The sequence below is a fragment of the Dipodomys merriami genome, unplaced genomic scaffold, assembly GCF_024711535.1.
Source record: "Dipodomys merriami isolate MVZ:Mamm:240054 unplaced genomic scaffold, mDipMer1.0.p SCAF_7, whole genome shotgun sequence".
Lineage (NCBI taxonomy): Eukaryota > Metazoa > Chordata > Mammalia > Rodentia > Heteromyidae > Dipodomys > Dipodomys merriami.
Genome location: NW_027206290.1, coordinates 22,280,274 through 22,306,620, shown reverse-complemented (window position 1 = coordinate 22,306,620; position 26,347 = coordinate 22,280,274). Strand labels below are relative to the sequence as shown.

Sequence of the window (26,347 nt, the reverse complement as noted above, 5' to 3'; positions counted from 1 at the left end):
CTGTCACCTTTCTCCCTCTAGATTTCCCTCCACCTGGAGCATATTCTCCCCTTTGCCTGACCCTACACCTTCATCCTCACTGCATGCCAGGCCACCACCACATCCTCCTCAGGTCTCAGCTCAGATGTCACCTATGCCAGACAATGCCTGGCCCTGCAGCCTGGGTTCTGAACACCTTGTCATTACTCACATAACAGCCCCATGTTCCCTCAGCCACAGCCCTGGCCACAAGGTATCAAAACTGTTATTAGCTGAAGGCTCTTTAAGGTCAGACTGTCTTTTCTATATAAATTTCATTTGTCTGGCACTTTATAGATGTTTCTCCTTAAATTTGTGAATCACAGCTTTTCATGAAGGTATGACATTACTTCATGTAATCTTTTTTATATTAAAAAAACTATTTTTTGCACTTCATTTATTTTAGAAAGTAGTTATGTGGGATGTCTGACATTTCTAGCAACCAGTGAGGTTATTATTATTTTTTGTATATAGGCATGTTTGTATTTATTCCTCCACTAAATGGTTTTTAAAAAAATGGAGTCTGGTTCTGTGCAGAATCCATCTCAAGTGAGTAAGACGGCAGCATTGGCTATGAGAGAGCAGACAGTTCAGGGGATTCAAGGGTTAAAAAATTCCCAGAATGCTGTGGAGCACTGTGGGACTCCTCATACTGGGCAAAGAGAGGTACCAGTGAAGGACTTCGCTTAGATGTATGAATACAGCAGAAGCTACAAGGCCTGGTGCAAGGATGTACAGATAAGAAGGATTGGGCTGGGCCTTTCCCAAGGTCAGGGATGCACAAACACACATGGAAAGGACCAGACACACAAGGCAGTACAAGCAGTTAGGGTTTATGGAAATAAATTGGCAGGCGTGCATTTCACAACCATGATTCCATTTAATGCATACGCCAACCCCGTGATTTGGATACAGTCATTCTCATTTCATTGATAAGTGAAATTAGTAGCAGACTAGTTAATAACTGACTCATAACCACACAGCTAATGACTTCAAAAATTGTAATTTTTTCCATGCAAATTTGACTTCTAAATCAGTATCCCCTGAATACTCACTGAATGTTGACTTTCTGTTTTTCTGTGTGATACATGGACTGTAATTTTGCTTTTGGCTGATTCAAACCTCATATTTTTTATCAAAAGTGGCATGCATATGTTTTCTGTGTCCAACCCCCCAGGCAGGTCCCAATTTGCAACATCAGACAGCTTATAGCATCATAATATCACGTGGTCAGTAGATGGTTCTTCTTTCTCCTTTTATTTGCCACTATCCAATTGCATAATATCAGCAAAATTTGCTCACCATTCTATCAATAATTAAGCATTATATGACAATTACACATGAAGAAATCTGAGTTTCTGAATCTAAATCATCAAAATGAATGTAAAGAAAAAGAAAATGAGAAATCAAAACAACATTGAGATATCACCTCACTCCAGTTAGAACGGCAAAAATCAAGAACTCTAACAACAACAGATGCTAGAGGGGATGTGGACAGAAAGGAACCTTACTTCATTGTTGGTGGGAATGTAAACTTGTTCAACCACTTTGGAAAGCAGTATGGAGGTTCCTCAAAAGACTTCACATAGAACTCCCCTATGACCCAGCAATCCCACTTTTGGGCATTTACCCAAATGTTTACAAACAAGACCACACTAAAGCTACCAGCACAACTATGTTTATTGCAGCATTATTTACTATAGCTAAGATATGGAACCAACCCAGGTGCCCCTCAGTAGATGAATGGATCAAGAAAATGTGGTATATATACACAATAGAATTCTATGCCTCCATCAGAAAGAATGACATTGCCCCATTTGTTAGGAAATGGAAAGGCTTGGAAAAAATTATATTAAGTGAAGTAAGCCAGGCCCAAAGAAACATAGGTGCCATGGTTTCCCTTATTTGCAATATCTAGTATATGTATGAGTCAAGCAGAAAAGGTCAGATAATGTGATGTCAGGAAAATGAACCCTTAGATATGTATTTTAATGTTTTTTTCTTTCATGCATGTGTTTCTAATGCATCTATAAGATTATCTCTTTGTTGCTTTGTATGTCCCTCCCCCATAGTATAACCCCTGCTTTCACTATATTTGATGTCAGTATAACTTGTGGAGGAGATGGGGAAAAACCAGTTGTTTAAGGATACAGGTGGACCTGTTGCAACAATGAGAAGTACAAGTTGTCATGTCCAAAATGAGCTTTACAACGTCGGTGGGGGGGGGGGGGGAGGGGGGAGGGGGGGAAGGAGAAGGATGGGGATTGGGGGGGAGGGGGGAGGCTGGGAAGTGATGTGAAGGGCAAACAAAGGAGGAGGCTGCAGTGCTTGGTAAGAAATGTACGCATTATCCTGCCCATGCAATTGTAACCCCTCTGTACAGTATGTTCACAAATAAAATAAAATTAAAAAAAAAGAAAATGAGAATCAAAGTATGTGATTATTTTTACAATGGAAGTAGCTGTACTGAGCAGGAAAGAGTTCTCAGTTCCACTCCACACTATATCGTGGCATGCTGAGCCCACAGTGAACAAAGCATGTGAGAATTATTTTGTACAACAGACCAGGGAGTACACAGACCAGGGAGTACACAGACCAGGGAGTACATGAGCACAGCATTATTTTACATGAGTCCCCACATTTTTATATTTTGGATATCCAAAAATCTACTCCAATGGCCTTGGTGAGTTGTTTTTTTTTTTTTTTAACTTACTCTATAAAGATTTTGTTTTTGTTTTTGTTTTTCCTCCAATTGTGGAACATTTGATTGAGTACAAGCAATTTTCTAAGGATTTTGGTAGATCATGTTTTCAGATAAGTGGAAAAACTGAATATTATTCTTGCTATATAATTCAATTGGACCCAAGCCCTGAATGAATAGTGGAAAGAAATTATTACAAAATTGATAATGATGATAACAGTGAACAAGCCATATGGGAATTATTTGGCCTCTAATTTAACACAGGATATAGTTCCTGGCCCATAGTAACATTTGATATTATATTTGTTGAAAAATGTAAGCAATGGTTAACTAGAGTAACAATGTCCTATGTAAATACCTTATGACCAACAGATAGATATGTTTTTACCTCTGTCATCCTTCACTCTGTCAATATATACACATCTACAACATATATACACACATATATATATATAATATGATTAGTTGGCTAATCATATATATAATATACACATATATATATATAATAGAAATGATTAGTTGGCTATTAAGATAAATATTTTAATATTATATTTATATATAATCCACATATACAAACAGTTGACTATGAAGGTAAATATGTATGTATATACATGTGTGTGTCTCATATATATTGCATATATGTCAGTATACACATGAACTTTTATCTTTTTGTGCTTAACCTTGTAGATATCAAAGTAATTACTTTTACTTTTCTTGATGTTCTTGTTTCTAATCAGATAAGAGGATAATTACATTAAGCAACTCAAGCCAGACCCAAAGAAACATAGGCTGTATTGCTTCCCTCATTTGAAATAACTAGAATGTGCCTGTAAATCTATAAATAAACCCAATGGACAGTAAAAAGACAAATAATGACTCCTGGACATGATTAATTAAACAGCACTCTAAACATTCACACAGTGAGAACAAAGGAGAATATTCTTAGGAGAGGATCACAAGGGCTCAATAGCTATGTGCATATGATCACATAAAATGATGCTTACCAAAATGAACTCCAAGAAATGGAAATGAGGCTCTTTTATTGTACTGTTTTGTCTTTTTTTCTTTTCTTCTTTCTTTTTTTTTTTTTTTTTGGTTAACTCCCTCCTGTCACCGTTTTTTATTTCTGCACCCTTCATCTTGTATAAGTAAGAAAGCTTATCTGATTTGGGGAGGGGAAGGGGAAGCATAGAAATGGTGGGGCAAAGTGAAACCCACTATGCTAGAAATGAACTATGGCACTATGAAGGGAAGGAAGTCAGGAGTGGAAAAATCTGGGAGAGAATGAGGGAGGACTGACACTGTTCAAAAGGAAATGTAGTCATTACCTGAATCATGTAACTGTAAACCCTCTGTACATCACCTTTACAATATATTTTTTAAAGCAACTAGAGGGGCTGAGAAAGTGGCTCAGTGGTAGAGTGCTTGCCTTGCATGCATGAGGCCCTGGGTAGATGCCTCAGCACCATATAAGCAGAAAAAGCTGGAAGTGACGCTGTGGCTCAAGTGGTAAAACACTAGCCTTGAGCTGAAGAGCTGAGGGACAGTGCCCAGGCCCAGATTTCAGGCCCCATGACCGACCAAAACAAAAAACAAAAAACTAGAGTTGCCTTACTGTACTATAGACTATTACTACTAGCCAACTTGCTGTCATCCTCATTAAAATTGTGCAGTTTAAACCAGATGGTACCTGTGCTTTCTGTGTTGAAGACAAGAACCCCCTTTTTTATACCTTAATATGCTCCATTACCTTTAGATTGATCTGTGCATATATTATAATCCAAATAGACTTTTTCCCTTAAAGCTTTGCTGCCTTAAGGTATCATTGTTGATCCATTGTGTTGTCTGTTTTCTATCGGCAATGTAATACTTTTTCTATCTGGAGAGAGACAGTTTTAGTGTGAGATACTGTTATCTTTAAATGAGTAGGATTTAGCTTTTCTGGCGAGAACAAATTCATCAATGATGAATCCCTGGAGAAACGGTTGCAACAAAAATCACACCACTTCTGAGCTTTGTTCAGTTCATCAGTTACAAAGCAGCTTTTGATAGTCCTAAAGAACTTTTTCCCTTTGTTGAAGAAATATAGCATGACGCTCGTATCCTCTCGCTTTGAGTTACTGCGGGCTACAACTTTTTCTGTAAGGAAATAATGAATGAAGAGGAAAAAGCTCCTGCTGCTGTCTCTGCTAGTCCCCGCTGCTTCTCATCCTGCAATGGGAAATCAATTAACGATATGTTCAGGCAGAGATCTGAGCTAAATGCTTTCTTCATCTCACTGATTGTCCACGTGCACTGTAGCCAAACTACACATTCGTCCTTGCATCTCCTGGGCTTTGTTCGGCTTTGGATTTGTCTTTGTCTGTTTGGGCAACATCAGAACATCCATGCTTACCCAAATGTAGTGTGAATAAGGTTGATCCTTCTGGTGCGGGAAAGAATTGATCTGTAGTTTTAGGGAATTTAACTTCTAACACATTCAGATCCTACAGATACTTTAATGCACACTTTTGTTTTTTGAGGTTTTTTTTTATGAGAGGCATACAACTTTCCTTACTAATGAAGGATACAAAATGTGTCTGGAAGCCTTGAATTTGGGGGTTCTTAGCTATTCTCCTCATGGCAGTGAGGAATTGCCAAAAAAAAAAACTAAAAAGAAAAGAAAAAAATCATTCAGAGGCATTTGATGTTAAGTAGGAGAGAGTAGTCTTTGCTGTTTTATGGATGGATTCTTTCAACGTAAAGAAAAATCCTTTCACTGATTTCTTCTAACCAACATTTTGAACTGAAAACTTCTTTTTTTAGGATTAATTATTTGAAAAGAAAGAAAAAGAGAGGGAAGGAGGGAGGTAGAAAGAGAGAGAGAAAGAAAGAGAAAGGAAGGAAGGAAGGAAGGAAGGAAGGAAGGAAGGAAGGAAAGAAGGAAGGAAGGAAGAAAAGAAGGAAGGAAGGAAGGAAGGAAGGAAAGAAGGAAGGGAGGGATGGAGGGAGGGAGGGAGGGAAGGAGGGAAGAAAGAAAAGAAAGGGAGAGAGAAAAAGAAAGAGAAAGAAAGAATGAAAGAAAGAAAGAAAGGAAGAAAGGAAGGAAGGAAGGAAGGAGCGAGCGAGCAAGCTCATTAGAGCCATGGCACCATTAGGCACAAAAAGGCTGCATAATAATCTATATAAATGGCAAATATGTAAAAACTTACAGAAAATATCAGGCTCCTACGCTGTTTTTCATGGAACATCAATAGATGGTCAAATGTCAATTATCATCATTGTTGTCATCATCATCATCATCATCATCATCATCATCATCATCATCATCATCGTTGTCTTCCTCATTACAACAATTTCAAGTCATGGTTTCCAATTAACTGTTAAATCTATTTATTTAGAGAAAGAATAGTCTAAACAGAAAATAAAGAAATCACTGATTTATGCTTAAAGAAAATGAATCTACAAATTCCCCTAAACTATGTTCTCTTGAAGGACCTTTGAAAAACTCAAATGGAATTAGATGGTGTTGAGCAAAGAAAGTGCCATGCCCTCAGGGAGCAAGGATAATGGCTCTGGAGTTTTATATCGTGTAGCACGTGATGGACACCCTGCTAGGTGTTATCAAGACCCAAGGGCATTGTCTCAACAGCAGGTGTAATCCTCAGCTCCTCCTTTATCCCTGGAGAAAAAAAAGTCATTTCACAAGATGACATTTTATATAAGCATTTTTTTCTGCATTAAGAAGGCTTATATATGGGATAAATATTGAGAATTTGTTTTATACTCTTGCTTTTTAATGCTTTCAATAAGACAGTATCTCAAAAATATTCATATCATTTTCTTATTTACTACCATTCAATATTTTAATGTAGAATAGCATTAAGATATAGAGATGAAGTACATAATTCAAATCTAATAATGTATAAATGAACTTGGCAGTCATGATGCAGTTTTCATTTACTTGACTTGTTGACATAGTTATAGTGAATAGATCATGAAAATAACAACCTTGGATATTTCTACATAAATAGGTTCTTGACTAATACCAATTTAACAGTTTCAGATTGCCTTAAGCAGAATATGCCTCAAGTTTAGTTTAGCTACACCAAAGATCTCTAGAGGACAAGAGAACTCATTTTTCCGGAGTAGGATGAAGACAACATTCAGAAAGGAGTGTGGTTTTTGCCCCTCAAAGTACTTGTTAGGTGAAGAGATCAGGATGACCTTGAAGTAGCAGTAGTTTTTCCAAAACTCCATCAAATAAATAAACGGGCTTTGTTCTAGTAGAGAAAGAGGGTTTCTGTGTGGCAGGAAGAGGTTGTTGATGGTGTTTTACTGTATTAGACAAACCTAGCAGTGCTAGAGTACAGGCTGACACAAAACATTTGGAATTCAATGGTGTCTGTCATCAACAGTCTATGTCAGATAGAAGGTTCTAGAAAAGGAGAAGGACACAGTGAAGAGGAAATAATTGTAGAATAACAAATGAGATAAGGGCATTTCCACGTTAACTTGAAACCACTTAGCATTTTTCCGTGACACCCGGGTATCTTTCTAAATGAACTTTTGTAAAGTACAATTGAATAACCTTGAGGCTTAAAGCTGGGATGGTTTTGAATACTGATAGAGTTGCGTTAAGCACAGTGATATAGCCTCTCCTTTTCATGTCTATTTTTGCCTCCTTCTGCGATACTAACTTTACTTTCTGTACAGAGAAATCAATATTTGTTACCATTTGGTTTTTCCACCATTCCAGTAAATTGCAATCAACATTAGCTACAATCTTTAAAGAGATGTTGTAGGAATTTGAACATAGTAAAATCAGTGCTACAGATTAGAACTGTGGCCCAATAACTTGGCTATTGACAAAAGCATTTGTCAGACACTATAGCTGTGTCAACATCATACTAAAATCCTGAATGGGTAAGAGGAAAAGCATCTCCAGCTCCCACCTCTGTCTGTAAATACCAAGCAAATGGTTTAACTAATTGCTATTTTTTAAGTGAATGGATTGGGTTGGTCATGATGAACTTCCTCCACTTAGAAATGTATCTTAATTAACATTTTGTAACTAATACATCCACATTCAGTAAAGGCATTGAGCTCTTGTGTTCTTTGTAATAACTAATTGAATCTGATACCTACAAAACTAATGGACTAAGCATGAAAGAAGACCGCATTATAGAGGCATGAAACAGTCCAGTACACATGTTCCTTTGTTGGTTGTATTTCTGTGTTTATATCCTTCCTTTTTTTTTTTCTTCTATGCACAGACATACTTTCTTATTTGTATTTTTCCCTTTAGAAACTGCCAAACTTTGGACCTTATCTTGAACAGCGCAAGAAAATCATAGCAGAGAACAAGATGAAATTGAAAGAACGAAATACAGCTTTTGTGCCACTTGAGAGAAACTGTTTTAGTCCCCAAAAACCTATCCCTGCCATCAAGGTAAATATTAAGCCAAATGTACAAATGTGTATATTTTACTAGTAAATATGCAAATGTGGTTCAAGTATTTATTTTCTCCATAAATGTCTCACTGATGTTTCTTCCTGTGGTGAAACTAGGACTTGAACACAAGACCTAGGCCTTCACATTGTGTGTGTGTGTGTGTGTGTGTGTGTGTGTGTGTGTGTGTGTGTGTGTGTGTGTGTGTGTGTGTGTGTGTGTGTGTGTGTGTGTGTGTGTGTGTGTGTGTGTGTGTGTGTGTGTGTGTGTGTGTGTGTGTGTGTGTGTGTGTGTGTGTGTGTGTGTGTGTGTGTGTGTGTGTGTACCAGTCCTGGGACTTGAACTTAGGGCCTACGTGCTGCCCTGGAGCTTTTTTGACCAAGGCTAGTACTCTATCACTCATCACTACTTCTAGCTACCTTTTGGTGGTTACTTACAGTTAAAAATCTCATGGACTTTCTGTCTGGACTGTCTTCAAGCCATGATCTTCAGATCTTAGCCTCAAGAATGACCAGGATTACAGGTGTGAAACACTGACACCTGACTCAAGGCTCATGCTCTACCACTTGAATCACAGCTTCACCTCCAGCTTTTTGCTGGTTAATCGGAGATCAGAGTCTCTCAGATTTGTCTACCCACACTGGCTTGAAACCAGGATTCTCAGATCTCAGTCTCCTAAGTAGTTAAAATTACAGGCATAAGACCCTGTCATCCAGCTTTTATTTTTACACATACTGAAAGTTTCTGAAATTTTGTCTAAATTTTTAAAAACTACAAGTGAATTATTGAACAACTTCTATTTGTAAAATTTACACTTTTGTATATTTTATATTCAGAGCAGTATTAGGTTTGTGTTTCATGGAATTTTCTGTGGTTAAATGTGTGGGGAAATACTAAATTAAATTCTTTTTCTTCTCATTGTCAGTTTTTAAAAAAGCCTCCTATATATCACTCAAGACAACTAAATGGTTGTATGTAACATGAAACTATCTGTAACCTTCCATTTTAGAAAACAACTTTCCCTGATTTAGCTTCAGGACAACCTATAAATTTATTGGGATCCATTTTCTGGTTAAAACAAAATTTACCATTAAAACTGAATTGTGCTCATGCCTGTAGTTTTAGCTACTCAGGAGGCTGAGATCTAAGGATCCCTGTTCTAAGCCAGCCCAGGCAGGAAAGTCTGTGAGATTCTGATCTCCAATAAACTACCAGAAAACCAGCAGTGGTACGGTGGCTGAAAGCCATAGGGTGCTAGCCTTAAGCAAAAGAGCTCAGGGACAGCATGCAGGCCCTGAGTTCAAGTCCCATGACTGACAAAAAAAAAATTACCAAATTGTGTATATATGTTACTTTTGCCTATTTTCTTTTTTTCTCTTACCTCCTGAATTTGAGAGAAATGTAGGAGGCGTTTCCTTTCTCTGTGGGCCTCAGACCTTGTTCTTTTTGACCTTGCATTGTTTCTTTTGCGCTTTCACACAGCCAGCTGCCTTTCACTACTCTACTCTTACTTTTTGCATTTCCCAACAGTGTTTCTTTGGTCCTTGACATATACCGTCTTTCCTTCTTCACTTTTCCTGGTGGATCCACATTATCTGTTTTCATTTTTAATGTTATCTCTCTGCCAGTCATCCGTTCATTTTAGCTGGTTTTCTCCTTCCTCTTCTCTAGCCTTGATACAGATTCCTCTGCTCCATAGTTTAAATTCTTCCGCTCTGCTGTCGCTCTCACCCTAGACTTCTCTCTGTTTGTTAAGTGGCCTCAGTGTCCTACAAATGTAACAGAGAGCCTCAGCTGTGCATTTCTGTTTTTAATCTACCCCCAACTTCCTGGTACCAATGCTACAACCTGTGTATAATACTATTCTTAGTGGTAACACTATTTCTAAACAAATCATACCTCACATTGTTTATTCTCCTCTTTCAAAATACCTTGGTTATGATTTAATGGTGTGTTACCGTGCAGGTAGGCAGTTTAACTACTTGTCAATCAGCAAGTATTTATAGAGCATTTGCTATGTGTCCAGCAGTGTATGCAAGGCGTTCTGAGAGCACACCAGGGCATGGCCCAAGGCTCAGGCACTTCCGGGATCTCGGTAGAGATAAGTAATTAACATGTATTTATTATGCACTGATGGACAACCCAGGAATTATGCGAGAAACTAGGAATACAACATGAATTTTAAAAAGAAGGGAATCTATCCTTATGGAGCTAATAGTCTAGCAAGGGAGAAAGACACATGTTAAAAATTATTTACAGTTCAATCAAATATGTACAAAATGCTCTGGGAAAACAGAGGAGTGAACAGGATTAGTTCTGCCTCGGGTAATTGTGGAAAGCTTCACAGAGATGGTGATATTTAAAATGGAGTTTAATAAATTAGTGTTAATTAAGCAGAGAATTAATAATAAAAGCTAATATTTATTGAGTTCTTATGAGGTTTCAAGCACTGCTACATGCTTGTAAATTAGCTCATTTAAGCTTTTCACAAGAACCCTGTGAGATACTTATATTATTCCTATTTTACTGAGTAGGTAATTGAAAACAGAGAGGTCAAATAACTTGCTGGGGGTCACACAGCTAGAAAGGTATTAATAAGGCCAAGATCTGATTGCAAAGCCTAGCTCTAGAACCTGAGCCATCAAGCACTGTCCTCTCATAGGAAAATTAAAAATGAAAGAAGGAAGGCTACATTTCAAGCAATCCAATCTGTTTGTGAGCATAATATTCAAACGTACTTGTAATAATACACAGTCCTGGCAAACTTACACCCATCTGCAATCCCTGAGTCAAGGAGATAGTGCCATCTCAGCATAATAAAGTCATTCTTTTGTGAAATAGGAACTCATAGAAAAGACACCTGGGATGCAGCAATGAGGACAGCAACCTGAATTCAAAGGCTTGTGCTGGTGAGACACGTCCTCTACCCCTTGAACCATGTCCCCAGTCATTTTTGCTTTTAGTTTGTTTTTCAGGCTAACTTTACCAGGGCCAGGCTTGAGCCTGCATCCTCCTATCCCTGAGTAGCAGACACCAACACACCTGGATTCTTGGACAACCTTAACACAGTCTAAAAGTGCGTGGGAGCAGGGTGATAAAAACACAAAGCGTCCCAATGAGAGCAATGTGAGTGGTGATGGCTAATGCTACCCGGTGACCACCTAGTCAGAACCAGAAGTCCTTGCCCACCACCAGGCCAGCCTCTTCTCCTCTCTACATGGAAGCTGAAAACTGTCCCCAGCGGCCCTCCGTCCTACCCTGGAGACAGCTAGGCCACCCTGAGGATGGTCTCTCCATCCCCCATCTGCATATGTTCATTTCCATGTCATAATGAAGACCCCGAGCAAGTGTCTTGCTGCATGGCAGAAGTGTAGATCCTGTAAGGTCAACACAAAGCAAAGGCCCCTGAGCAAGAAGCAAGCAACCGGGGTCAGCGCTGGAAGGCTGAGAGAAAAGAAATAGAAGCAGAGTGAGTAAGCTGGCGTCCACCAATGGGTATAAAATTTGATGAGCCCAGACGAGCCCGGGCCCCTGTAGAGAATCCACAGGTGCATCTGTCCTAGAAAGCAAGCAAGCCCATGATGACTCCTATTGGAGGGGCTTTTGTCTCCTGGCTGAGGGACAACGGAGGTGACAGTGCGCACATTTGGACCGGTTAATCGAGAAACGTGTTTTATTCCCAGGCAGCATATAACGAAGACTTGAGAGTCTGCCAAGACTTATAAAGCCCTCCAAATGCTTCTCACTTCTGTTGATAGATATGAGAATGAATTCTCATCCTCTTTATGAAGGCAGGAATGTATCTCTAACGTCTATGAATTTCTGGGCTGGAAAATGAATGGTTTAGAGGCTCTAGTGATGTTTTCATCTCTTCTTCCTGCTGCTTCGAGTAAGAGATGGACTGCATCTCATAAGACTGGTAAGACGGTGTCAGCAGGAGACCAGTCAGTCTGATGGAGTGGTTTATTATTTCAATTGAATTGTGAAAGGAAAGAGAAAAGTACTCAGATAAAACTGTAAGACCATATTAGATACTCGGGAGCATAAAGAGGATAGCACAGAAAGAAAAATAGTGGAAGACTTGGCCAGCAATTTTCAGAAGAAACCAGAAAAATAGGCTGCAGGCAACATTAATATTCTCAGTTGTCTATCTACCTACAAGTAGCAGTTGAAAAATTTATCACACACTGAACTTTAAGAATAAACTGAACAGAATTTGGTTTAAAGCCAAGCATCTCTTCAGTCTTGTGGGGATTTGTTCAGAATATGGCAATACACGTGAATATGTTATAGAATAAATAGGAGCAGTTATATTTTGTACCATACGTTATATGCCATAGGATATAGAGAATATAATATGTGTTCAATGTTATAGGATACATGTTAATTGTTACATTTTATAGACTAAAAAGGTCTAGTTGTATTCTATAGAATATGGTATATGGTATAAGAGATAGAGAATGTGTTATGCATTGTCTTACAGGATATATGTTAATAGTTGGATGGTTTAGGATACATAGAGGAACCCTGTAAGCATCTGCAGCATTCATGGGAAATTCCCACTCTGAAAAAATCATCAAATTGACTGGCTGAAAATGTCATCTTGCAAAAGAAAGAGGACTTGCTGCATTATCTTATTTCAGGCTCCTTCTAAAAGTTGTGTGTGGTAGAGGGAAAGGTGGCTAATGGAACCTGAAGGATAGAGACTGCCCTGGTGGAATTAGAGATGGTTAAGCTAAGGAAAGGGACATGAGGGCCAGGGGCTTCATCATGGTGGGCTAGAATTTATGGCAGTTGCCCAAGTAGCAGATAAGGGGCTTGTAGCTGGCCAGCCTGAAGGTCACTTTAAGGGGGTCCTATTACCTTTTCTGTTTGTAACTGACCCAGTGGAGACTCATCTCAAGGTACAAGGGAAGAAGGCAGGTTATTTACTGTCTGTACCAAATTGGTCTAGTCTTTGTCATTCTGGGAAAGGTGCCTGCCAGGTCCTGTGAAGGAAAGGAGCGTGTGAGCTATAAGAATGGAGACTATTAGACTAACAGGTTAGAAGCGCTAGAGTTTCAAGAGACATGAGTTTGGAGAAAACATTAGGACAATAGAAATACATTCTGGTCTATAAAGAGGTGTCTCTTTTTTTCTTTTAAAAAGCAAATTTAGCCGGGTGCCAGTGACTCACACCTGTAATCCTAGCTACTCAGGAGGCTGAGATCTGAGGATCATGGTTCAAAGCCAGGCCAGGCAGGAAAGTCTGTGAGACTCTTGTCTCCAACTGCCCCTGTGGCTCAAGCAGTAGAATGCTTGCCTTCAGCTGAAGAGTGCAGGGACAGCATCCAAGCCCAGAGTTCAAGCCTCACAACTGACAAAAACAAAAACAAAAAAACGCAAAAAATAAAAGCAAATTTACACCCACTACTTAGAACAAAAAGGATCAGGCAAACATGTGAAAGTGAACAACATAAATTAGGTAATGATAGCCTAAAAACACACTTCGTGCCACTAAATATCCTGTAAGAACGTGCTTTGTTAAAGTGTGGTCATCCCTTACAGAGGACACTAGGTCCAGGGCCATAGAGACCCACAGTGAGCCAGCCTTCTCCACAGCCTCACCCATCTGTCTCTCACTAGCGTGCTTCTCCACTCCTCCCCTCACCCCTCTGCCTTGTGTCTCTTGGTGTCTTGGTGTGTGATTGCTTCTCTCTCCCTTAGGGCCACTCTATGTCTTTGTTTCCTGAATCACAGTTTATCACACACCCAACAGGGCCCTCAGTCAGCACACTTCTATTGAGTTCAAATGCAGCAACTACTTTTCCTTTTAGTTTTCCCTCTCTTCCTTCCTTCCTTCCTTCCTTCCTTCCTTCCTTCCTTCCTTCCTTTCTTTCTTTCTCTTTCTTTCTTTCTTTCTTTCTTTCTTTCTTTCTTTCTTTCTTTCTTTCTTTCTTCCTTCCTTTTTTTTTCTTTTTCATTGTTGTTGTTGGTCATGGGGCTTGAACTCAGCACCTGGATACTGTCCTGAGGTCCTCTGCTTAAGGCTAGTGCTCTACCACTTGAGCCATAGCTCCACTTCTGGATTTCTGGTGGTTAGTTAGAGATGAGTCTCATGGACTTTCCTGCCCAGGTTGGCTTCAAACGGTGATCCTTAGATTTCAGCCTCCTGAGGGCCTAAGATTACAGGTATGAACCACAGGCGCCTGGCTAGTAGCTACTGTTCTAAGTGTACATACCCTCTTTCTGCCTCTTAACTCAGAGGATCTAGTAGCTATCAGTAGCAGGTTGCATGCTATATTTTTGAAATTTCCTTTTTTGTATGAGACTGTTGTACTTCTTTGATGAAAAATAAACATTGCTCCAGATCCTTTAGAAAGGAAAACTTGAATGTAGGAGTGCTTTATAAAGGTCTTGGAAAAAGAGCAGAAAGACAGACTATAATCCCAGTGAAATTCTAGAGAGAGATCATTAAACTTCTGACTTTGAAGCATTAATAAAGGAAGTAATTATTTAGAATCAGCATAAATTCAGTGTATCCATTTCCTATGTTGATAGGCTTATTAAGCAAGGAAATGATATTATGTTCTTATATTAAAATATAAGAACATGTTACCAAGGGGCCTGGTGACTCATACCTGTAATCCTAGCTACTCAGGAGGATAAGATCTGAGGATCAAGGTTCAAAGCCAGGCAGGCCTGGAAAGTCTGTGAGACTCTTTATCTCCAGTGAATCACCAGAAAGTCAGAAGGGAAACTCAAGGGGTAGAGTACTAGCTTTGAGAAAAATAAAGCTCAGGGACAGTGCCCAGGCCCTGAGGTTCAAGTCCAAGGACTGGCACAAATGACACTGGTAGTTGCATTTGTAAGGAAATAGTTAAGTAATTAGACGACAACATCCAGGTAATTAAAATAGTGCACCATTTAGGTTCCACATTGGTGCCCTTCATCCTGACCTATGAAGGATGCATGTCTGTAGCAAATGTTAGAAAATATGCTGATCAAATGTGAAAACCTCACACTGAAATGAACAGCTAGTATGCCAGATAATAATCACCATGTGAAAATACTTCAATCAACTATAAAAATAGGTCAAAAACTAATAAAATGTATATAATCACAAGGAGAAAATAAGAAGCATCGGAGATCAAGTCTCTCTCGTTCCTCGCTCTTTGGCCCTAAACTTTATATCAAACAGAAATATTGACTGATCTACCTTTTCAAAATGCTTGTGTTTATCCTTAACAATAATTAATTGATAAAGAGGTGATCTTGCCATTCTGTAGATCTCCATAATGCCAATTCATGAATATTTACATTAAAATCAAATGTATCATCTATAATTTAAAGGACTCAGCACCACTTTCTCACATACACACCCACCCCCCCAGCCCCCCACACACACACATACCTACACATAAACAATTCTCCTAATCAGGGCTGGCTACAGCAGGCTGCTCAACCTTTGTACATGCAGACTCTGCATGGAATAATAAGTGTCAGGTCCCTAACCTCTGCAGATGTGTGCCCAGGAGGGATACAAGGAGCCATATGTGCACAATGATTATACGCATCTTTCCGCAAACTCCAAATTCTGGAACATGTACCCAAGGGTATTCATGAGCTGACAGTGTACCTGCTGGATTGGGGTTTTATATAAATATCCACATTTTCAGCCACTAGGAATGAGGATTCATTTTCCTTGATATTCTTTCCCAAAATGATTTAGAATAATTATCCTTATTTTTACTCTCTTCCAAATTTAGAAAAACAAATGTAATTTTCTTACTGAAATATATATGTATATATATATGTATATATGTAATATATACATATATATATAATGAATGTGGAATGAACTTTCAACACTCTTTGTGGACAGCTCCTAAGGACTGCAGTGATCTTGTTTTTTTTTCTTTTTTTCATATTAAATAATGATTATTTTTTTTAAAAAGAGGACAACAGCAAATCAGCTACAGAGAATAAAAGTCCTATTTAATGTACACTGAGTGTAGACTTGCTTTTCATTAAGTCTCTTCAGCATATATATTGGGAGATATTCAAGAGCTCTCTAAGCTTTGATGACTGTCTAGGGAATTAACTGATTAAACATCTTTTGAAGAATATCTAACTGGGATTTTGGTCTTCATATTGTTTCAGTATTATAAAACAACTTACTTACTATTTATTGAAAAAATATTTCTATCACATGTAGCCCTTTCTACTTAGATACTAACCTTATGAATTTAATATCTTAAAACATTATTAAAGGTATCAAAAAATCCAGATTCTTTGACTGTCTTATGTACAAGGCTCATATTCAGCAGAGTAAATACTATCCTACCTGTGTTTACTATTACAGTATATGCTTAGTCCATAGATACATGTGCAGAAGATACCCTTATTTAACAAACAGTTGAGTACGCACTACATTTTCGTTGATCTGCAAGAACAAGATACACCAAGTGGTACAGACGATGAAATTATCTCACAGAAAAACTACAAAAAGGGAGCTAGATTTAAATAATAATATATTATATATAATATTAATATATAATAATATATGTTAATTATATATATAATGCTATATAACCTGGACCAAATTTTACTGAATGAGGATTAACAAAAGAGGTACCATAGCAGAGTGCTTGTGGCCCTGTGATTGTATATTTGATGTTCATAAGCACTGGTCTGAGTCCATGATGTAATTTTTTTTTAATCTCGGACCATAGTCATTCACAACATATATGAAACTTAAATGTGAAAATGTTTTAAAATGATAGCACTGTCCTGAAATATAGTTAAAAACTCAAATATTAGCTGTTGTCATTAGTGCCAGAAAATTGGTTTAAAAAATCATAAACCATCAGCAGAAAGTAGGGGAAGAAATGATGGAGGGAGAGAAGGAAGGAGGAGGAGGAGAGGGAAAGGAAAGAAGGAGGAAGGAAGGAAAGGAAAGGAAGGGAGGGAGGGAGGGAGGGAGAGGGGAAAGGGAAATGAGAAAAGGAAGGGAAAGAGGTATAACAAAGAAAGAGAAATGAGTATTCACATGTTGACATTTGGTTAGAAAAGGAAAAGGAAGGTTTGGGGAAAACCATGAAATAGTGACATTTGAAGTATCTTTGACACATCCATTGAACTGAAAAATGTGATTGGAAGACAAAAAATAATGTTTAAATATCGTGGTACATATAGAAAGAGGATTCAAAAGATACTGCAGATTAAGGACTTGGAAGATAACAAGTGAGTTATTGGAGTAGGAAGAAATTACAGTAAAACATAATTCTGAATTATATGTCTCCATGATTGGGAAACATCCTAAGGTAATATTATTCACAATATTAAAAATTTCCAGGGAAGATCCAGTTTGGTGTTTGTGATCAGTTCAGTGAGTGACAAAATTGTGGTTCTAATTCCAAGTGACAAAGTTTGTCATGCAGCTGAGAGATGCTGACCATGAACTTTTGTGAGAGCAATTCAGAATGGAGATACAGATGTAGCCATCAAGTAAAGTATCCACCTACAGACAGAGGATTGTTGAAATTATAATGTCAGCACACTGAAAAGAAAGTAGAAAAGCCAGGCCTAGAAATTTCCATCTTTTTTTTAATTGTAAAGATGCTGTACAGAGGGGATACAGTAAGGCAATGAGTACATTACTCATCAAGCATTGTTACACCCTCCCTTATAATTCTCCCACTATCCCTTCCCTCCCTCACCTCCCGCACTCCACCCCTTTCCCCCCCCCCGCAAGTTGTAAAGTTCATTTCCAATATACTGTCCTGTGTGTATCCTTGTTGCAATGGTTCATCTTGTGTTCTTGTTTCAGCATTTTGTTATTCCCCTTTCCCTTTCCAAATTAGATAAATGTATATACCAGATGCAGGGTACCAAAATCAAGTACCATGACAACAGGGGACATACCATAGGGAGAAGAACATACAAAGGAAACAAAAAAATCACATAGTATATTAAAATCAACAACAACAAAGACCTCTTGTGTTCATATCTTGGGGTTCATTTCACTTAGCATCATCTTATATGGTCATATATACATAGCTTTTGAGCTTTCCTGCTTATCTGATAAAATTATCCCAGATGTATACTAATTATTGCAAATGAGGGAAACCATGGGACCTATATTTCTTTGAGCCTGGCTTACTTCACTTAATATAATTTTTCCAAGTCTTTCTATTTCCTAACAAATGAGGCAGTGCCATTCTTTCTGATGGAAGCATAGAATTCCATTGTGTGTGTATGTGTGTGTATATGTGTGTATGTATGTATGTATATACCACATTTTCTTGATCCATTCATCATAAGTTTTTGACTACACAAATGAACTGCATAAATAATGTAAACTTTGTCTCTGTTTGAAAGCGTATTGTCATTTAGTGCTAACGTAGAAAACATTTTTAAAAGGACATTCAAGGGCATAAAAAGTAGTCTCAAAAATAAAATACCAAAGAGAATATGGAAAGATGGCTTTAAGAATAGTCAACCCTTCTTTAACATGGACCTTGAACTGAAACAAAAGATTCTCATTTTAAAAGTGAAAAACAAAAGGAGAGAATCTTGACAGCATACTAATTTGACAAACATTGTTACATTCTTCCGTTTTGTTTCACGAAACAAAGTGTTTCTTACTGTTGATGAAACATCCTCTTTCTGCCACATATTAAACACACTTTCAATTAATATGAAGAGCAAAGCAATGTGTAAGTACAGGAAAAATCTTCATTGGTGACAGAAGAAAATTCTAGTTCTTAAAGTAAAAGAGCAAGTAGTATATAGGCAGCTCACACATGTAATCCTAACTATTCAGAAGGCTGAGATCTAAACACCTGAAGATCTGAGTTCAAAGATATCCTAGACAGGAAAGTCCATGAGATGCTTATCTCCTGCAAACCTCCAAAAAGCCAGAAGTAGAGCTGTAGCTCAAATGTTAGCTAGCTTTGTACAAAAAACTGAGGGAGCGTTCCCAAGCTCCCCATTTCAAGCTCTAGTACTGGCACCAGAAAGAAAGAGAGAGAGAAAGAGAGAAAGAGAGAAAAAATAGAAAGAGAGAGACACAGAGACACACAGAAAGGGGGAGTGAGGGAGTGAGGGAGGAAGGAAGGAAGGAAGGAAGGAAGGAAGCAAGCAAGCAAGCAAGAAAGAAAGAAAGAGAGAAGGAAGGAGGAAGGGAAGGAGGGAGAAAGAAAAAGAGAAAAAGAAAGAAAGAAAGAAAGAAAGAAAGAAAGAAAGAAAGAAAGAAAGAAAGAAAGAAAGAAAGAAAGAAAGAAAGGAGGAAGGAAGGAAGGAGGGAAGGGGAGAGAGAGAAAGAAAAAGAAAGAAGGGAAAGAGGAAGGGAGGGTGGGAGGGAGGGAGAGAGGAAGGGTAGTAAAAGAGCATCAGATCTGATTAACTAGTGGATTCACTTAACATAAATCAGAATGCTTAGATAATGAAATGTATTCTTAAGACATAACAAGTGGGTGTGTTATCAAAGCATGTCTCACAATGAAAATCAAGACTCCTAATGTAAATATGAATGTTTAACATTCCTGTTCCCCCTCATCCTAGCCATCCTAGTTACGATCATAAGTCCTCATATGAACACAGAACCGATGTGGTAAAGCAAGCCCTCTGAATCCTTTCCATGGTGTCTTTCAGGATGTCATTGGGAAGGCTTTGAAGTACATGGGAGCATTTGGTGATTTGAGCACCCTGGAGCAGGTTGTAGCCATGATTGACGAAGACACATGTATCAACTGTGGTAAATGCTTTATGACCTGTAATGACTCAGGTTACCAGGTAAGAAACTTGCTGGAATTAAAGCACACTCCTTCTGGTTTGGGGGACAAGAAACATCATCTCCTATGGCTCCGAAGTACAAATTCAAAGCAGTTAGAGAAAGACAGAGAAATAGTACACCAACAAGGAAAGCAAAATGGATCTGAACTAAGTGGCCCAAGCTCAAGTATGTGGGCCATTTTAAAATGCAGCTTTCTGGGATTCAGAGCATCTGGCAGGGGTTCATGGTAATGAGCATGGACTGATGTTAGGGAAATGAGGAATCATGACTTGGTAGATTTTTGGAAGGTAGCAAGTTGCCATCCCATAGTTTCAAGCACATGGATGAGATAGAACCCAAGTAGATGATGCCTAGAAAGAAGTCCAAACTAAAGACTGGCTACTAATGGAGGAGAGACCATGGCTACATGGTTGGGAAGAAACAGGATTGTGGGTATCTCTCAGCATAACCAGAAGGATTGCTTTCAGCATAGCTAAAACCATCTATGCCATCTATTTGACTTCTACACAGATGTATCTTTCTGACTTCTCACTCTTAACACAAAGTAATTTTTTATAGGAAGAGGTCATATATAATATGCCACCCTTTCATTTGCTTTATTATTTTAATATCATTCCATCACCCATAAAATTGGAGGGAGAAATCCAACTGCAAAGAGAAATTGGCACCAAATTGCAGACATTAGGAAAGCATTAGACTTTACTACTGAGGGAGTATTGCCCTCCCCCTGAATGGAGTTGATTGCTTGGGCCTAGAGAGAATTGTCCTCCATTCAGTATTGATTGTTTGCACTTTCTCACCAACTACTTAGGAAGGTTGGCCCCAGAATTCGTTTGTATCTGGAAAAACCCATGAGATGTATTTTTGCCACAGGAAGTGATTTCTAGGTAGTTTCTTCATTGGGTTTGCCATAGGGTAAAGAAATGAAAAAAACAAAACAAAACAAAAACAAAACAGGGATTTGAGTCCTTCTGCATGGGCTATGCTCTCAGAAATACATCTTAGGAACTTCTCTCGTAATATCACTTTTAATTTGCTTCTTCATTTTCTTCCTATGTAATTATGAACTCTTATTTTTGACCTTCAACTAACAGAGTTTCCAAATGCATAAAGGATAATAGTGAAGCCTTTAACAGTCTTAGAGATTGAACTCAGGGCCTGGGCACTGTCCCTGAACTTTTGTGTGTTCAAGGCTAGAACTCTCACATGAGTCATAGCTTCACTTCTATTTTTCTGTTAAATTGATGATGAGATTTTCATGGACTTTCTTACCCTAGATGATTTTGAACCACAGTTCTAGATCTCTGCCTCCTAAGTAGCTAGGATTTCAAGCCTGAACCACCAGCACACATCATTGCCCACTCTGAAAGTTTTTTGTTTTTTGATTTTTTTTCAAGATAAGGAGTTTGAAGAAAGCACATTTTAAGACTTGCTAAAAAGCAAGACTTGCCTATTAAAATTGCTCTAAAAACCTATAGGATATTATTTCTATGAAAATGTTTAAGCTATAAAGGAGTATTTAAAAAGTAAGATCCTTTTAAGAAATGATCAGTGGGATATTCTAAATACATAATAAAATGCCTCATCTTTTAAAAAAAAAGTGAAGTTCATTCACCTTATTCAACTGAGGGGTAGGTCCCATGTTGCTCATAAAGAAAGTTTGCCTATTTTTGACAGATATATTTAATTTCTAAAAGAAAAAATCTCTCCTTAAGTTGACATTAGTTCTACCTCAATTTTTTTACCTAATTGATTCTGGGTGAAAAGCATCTTTACCAATTATTTTCAAAACATCAGTCATACCATTTTCACTTTGATTGCCTCTTTCTTCTGGCTAACTGGTCAAAGATAAATCAGGCAGTCCTGTAGTTTCCTAGCATCCAAGTTTTAATATCTCCAGTCTCAGAACTTACAGCTCCTACCTTGTAACTCTAGCCTTGGTATATGTTAGTAATAAGGGTCACTTTAATAAGTGAAAAACTCACAAGCATGGATTAGAAAAGATTTAGAAAGTACTTCTCTAGCTCTTTTGTCTCAAAAGATTAAAAAGTAATCAAAATTGAAATTCTCAACTGAAGGTAAGTTTGTAAAGTTGCAACTTTTTTAAGTATAAGGTTTTTAAGCCTGATTTTTAGCACTTACAAATTCCTTCATTGGATTACTGTGTATAAAAAAATACAGAAGAAAAGAAAATTGTTTCTATTCATATAAACCTAATTTGAACTTTTTTAAAAAGCAGAGCAACAATTTATGTGGAGATTTTCTTATGGTTTATAATAGTTACAGTGCCTGATCAGCTATTATAGAATTATTTCCTTTAAAAGTAACCTTTCATGCATTTAGGCAACTTACCTGGATTTATTGTGAAAAGACCATTTCACTTTTAAGTCCATAAAAGTAAGGGAAAAAAAATAAAAGGTTTCCTGTCACTTCAATTAGGAATTTTTTGATTCTACATTATCTGAAGTTTCAGTAGCCATGAGTTCAACTAATGTTTTTACCAAAACTATATGTAAAATAATTGTATCTATTACTAAAAGTAGCTTTCTTTTCATCGTTTGTGTGTGTGTGTGTGTGTGTGTGTGTGTGTGTGTGTGTGTGTGTGTATGTGAACTCTATTTGCAGCATTTATGTTGCATTAGGTATTACAAAGGACTTGTTTTAACTTGTTGAGATTTGTTCTGGGTTGGAAGAAAGAAAGAAGAAAGGAGGGAGCCAAACGAGGGATGGAGGGAAGGAAGTTCTCTGGCTGAGGGGGTCAGGGCTGGGATGGATTTCTACTTGATGCTTTCTCCCTTTTGTGATTGGGCAATGCTTAAAATTAACTTGGAACTCCTCAACGTTCAAACTTACTATTATGCTAGCTGTTTGTTTTATTCTTCCTTCTTTTTCTACTGTTTTCTTCTACACATGTTATTTAAAATGTAAACCAGTTTAGTTTATTACCCCACCTGACAGTCAAGCCTTTCCAGGGTGTGAGGAGCTGGAGGAGGAGGAAAAGGAGGAAGGACAGGGGGAGGAAGAGGAGGAGGAGGAAGAAGAAATGTGAAACCACCTTGTCAGCCCCAGGCAGGAGACTTCTTGTCCAGTTAGAACTGGCCAGAGCCCTGTTCTGCTCAGACAAAGGAAGCTGGACACTTAGTGTGGTAGGAAATAGTTCCTCACACAATAAAAGAAAGTACCTCAAAGGATTTATTTTTATTTTTTTACAAAATATGTTTCTAACTTCCGGTCACTCCATCTCTCTTCTTTTCTCCTCGGTGGGTCCAGCTGTTGCTACAGTTGCACCATGATGCTGGATGGACATGTGTTTTAGAATGCAGCTCCAATGCAATGGAGATCACTAATGATGGTAAACTGAGGATGTGGCAGCCGTGGTGGACATAGCCATCTGTATTCTTTGTTTCTGTTTGCAGGCCATACAGTTTGACCCGGAAACACACCTGCCCACCGTTACTGACACCTGCACAGGCTGTACTCTCTGTCTCAGTGTCTGCCCTGTGATCGACTGCATCAAAATGGTTTCCAGGACAACCCCTTATGAGCCAAAGAGAGGCTTGCCCTTAGCTGTGAAGCCGGTGTGTTAGAGCGACTTCGCAAGACAGCGCCTACGAGGTGCACAGACATATCTTCATCTTTTAAAAAAAGCGTGGCTATTCTGTGTAATTCTCTCCAGATTAAAATGTCTATAATTGCTAATAAATTTCTAAAGTATTTTTTTAATCTACCGCCAGTAACCAATTAATGGTCATAGGATAGAATGATTCTTTTCTGAACATCTCTGCTGCTAGTTACTGGGTGGCAGTTAATTGGATGTTCGCTGTCAGTTGTCTGTTCTGAAAAATCAGCTTTTTTTTTTATGGCAATTAGTGTGACAATTTCCAAATTGCCCTACGCTGTGCTCCATCTATGATTTCTAATTGTATGAGAAATTCAGTATTTTGGAACAAAGTATACGTTAACATACGAGAAAATGTTTCCCAGGAAATTGGTGCTTTTTTTTAAATTAAAAATTACCTGAGATTTTATGCTGTTTCTAAGAAAATATAATTTGCACCATAATGGTCAAACGAAGAAAATAAATAGTTAGGAATCATGGCAGAGAAAAAGAGGGAATCCTAGAATTTTCTGAGGCCCTCTTGGCTAACATAGCTTATTTTGGATGCTGGATAATCACCCCACTTGCGTGTCACAGGTGTCCCCACTGCTCGCCAGTGGAGCCCATGAAACCCTTCTTTAAATATTGAATGTGTTTTCATAGTGAAATTAGATGTTATGGGGGAGATCCGGTTAATGCCGTTTCTTTGTTGTGCACCGTTCTGCTGTGTCTGCTTTTAATAGTAACCTTCATGATTATAGCAATTAATGTTTGAACAAAACCCAAATTGCAAAGCACTGAGTCACATGTGTGGTTATTCAGCAATGAAAACTATAGTATTGGTAATGTACATGCAATATGTAAAACAAATATGGCTACTCTGTTTTATTATTTGGGCTTAATTTCAAAGGTAATGGAATAAGCCAGACACCAGTGGCTTATACCTGTAATCTTAGCTACTGAGAACACTGAGATCTATGAATCATAATTCCAAGACAGCCTGGACAGGAAAGTCCATGAGACTCTTATCTCCAGTTAACCACAAGAAAATCAAAAGTGGCGCTGTTGCTCAGAGTGGTAGAGCACTAGCTTTGAATGAAAAAGCTCAGGGACAGTGCCCAAGCCCTGAGTTCAAGCCCATGACCAAAAAGAAAAAAAAAAAAAGAAAAAAAGTAGCAAATGAATAAAAGAAATTTCTATTTTCTGAAATTGAATAATATTTCAGTATTTTTCTACTGCTCTGTTCTTGTAATCAGTAAATAGCTTCTCATATAAGTTCATTTATTTCTTCTTTGTGGTACATTTTAAAAGAAATCTAAGCAGCAAATCAAGAAGTGACAATTTGTGTCATATTCCTTTGATATATGTGTGATTGAGAAATGCTTACTGACTATGGAATTTATAGGATTGAATAATACTTATCAAATAAAATTTTATAAAGCATTTTAAGCATGGTCTTTTGTTTTCTTTTTCAAGAATGCAACTTGTATCATCATTTAGATTTTTTTAAGGGTTTTCTTCTTTTTTTATTGTGAAAATACTGTACAGAGGGGTTACAATTATGTGGGCAAGATAATGAGTACATTTCTTATCAAGCATTGTAGCCTTCTCCTTTGTTCCCCCTTCCCATCCCTTCCCATCCTTCCCCCACCCCCCCACCCAATCCTCCTCCCATCCTTCCCCCCCAATCCTCCTCTCCCCCCTCCCCTCCCCACCAAAGTTGTATATGTCTGAGTCAAGCAGAAAAGGTCAGATAAGTTGATGTTGGGGAAATGAACCCTAAGCTATGTATTCAAATGTTTTTTTTTCTTTCATGCCATTGTTTCTAACATATTTATAAGATAATTTCTTTGTTGCTTTGTATGTCCCTCCCCCACAGTATAACCCCTGCTTTCACTGTATTTGATGTTGGTATAATTTGTGGAGAGGAAGGGAAAAAAACAAATCGTTTAAATAGGGATACAGGTGGACCCATTGCAACAATGAGATCCATTTAGATTTTGTGGTGGGGCAATTTGTCATTAGTTATACAATGAATTATGGCCATTTATTATATATTCTGTATATATCTATAACTGCTACATATAGATAGATAGATAGATAGATAGATAGATAGATAGATAGATAGATAGATAGATAGATAGATTATAGATGTAGCTATTTAGATATGTTAGTTCAAAATCTAACTTCCTGACCCTCTTACTTACTTTCTTCACTGATTTCTAATCTTCTCTTCTAAAATTCATCTTTCACCAAGAAAACGCTAGCCTTCTTTCAGTGGTGCTCTGAGTACAGAGAAATGAGAAGGTATGATGCTTAATCCAGGAGCATATGTAAATTTAATAGTATTCATGTAACTGTAACCCCTCTGTACAGCATCTTTACAATAAAATAAAAATTAAAAAAACATTAGTACTCCTTAGGTAATTGTGTGATAATAGTGGTGACTAGGAAATGACTCTCTGAATTATTGTCATGGTACCAAATCTTTTCTTTTGGAGTTGATAGCATACATCAAAAAGCCCAGTTATCTTTATTTTATTTTATTGTAAAGACACTGTATGGGGGGTTACAGTTACATGAGTAAGGCAATGAGTATATTTCTTGTCATGCATTGTTACCCCCTCCTTTGTTTTTCTCCTACCATCCCTTCCCTCCCCACCTCCCCCACTCCCCCCCCCCCCAGAAGTTAAGTTCATTTCCAACATAGTGTCTTGTGAGTATCATTGTTGCAATGGGTCATCCTGTGTCCTTGTCAGCATTTTGTTATTCCCCTTTCCATCCCCAACTTAGATAAATGTATATACCAGATGCAGAGTA

The 26,347-nt window shown here is 37.9% G+C and overlaps 1 protein-coding gene across 2 annotated transcripts in view; it reads left to right on the top strand.

The window, feature by feature from the left end:
• Dpyd (dihydropyrimidine dehydrogenase) overlaps positions 1-24,964 on the top strand; it is a 709,900-nt gene extending 684,936 nt beyond the window's left edge. For both annotated transcript variants that reach the window (XM_070007768.1, XM_070007767.1), the window contains 3 exons: positions 8,007-8,150; positions 19,788-19,928; positions 23,346-24,964. In XM_070007768.1, coding sequence (XP_069863869.1) covers positions 8,007-8,150; positions 19,788-19,928; positions 23,346-23,516 — 456 coding nt within the window. In that variant the 3' untranslated portion in view covers positions 23,517-24,964. The remainder of the gene's footprint in view (positions 1-8,006; positions 8,151-19,787; positions 19,929-23,345) is intronic.
• Positions 24,965-26,347: the final 1,383 nt, after the last annotated feature.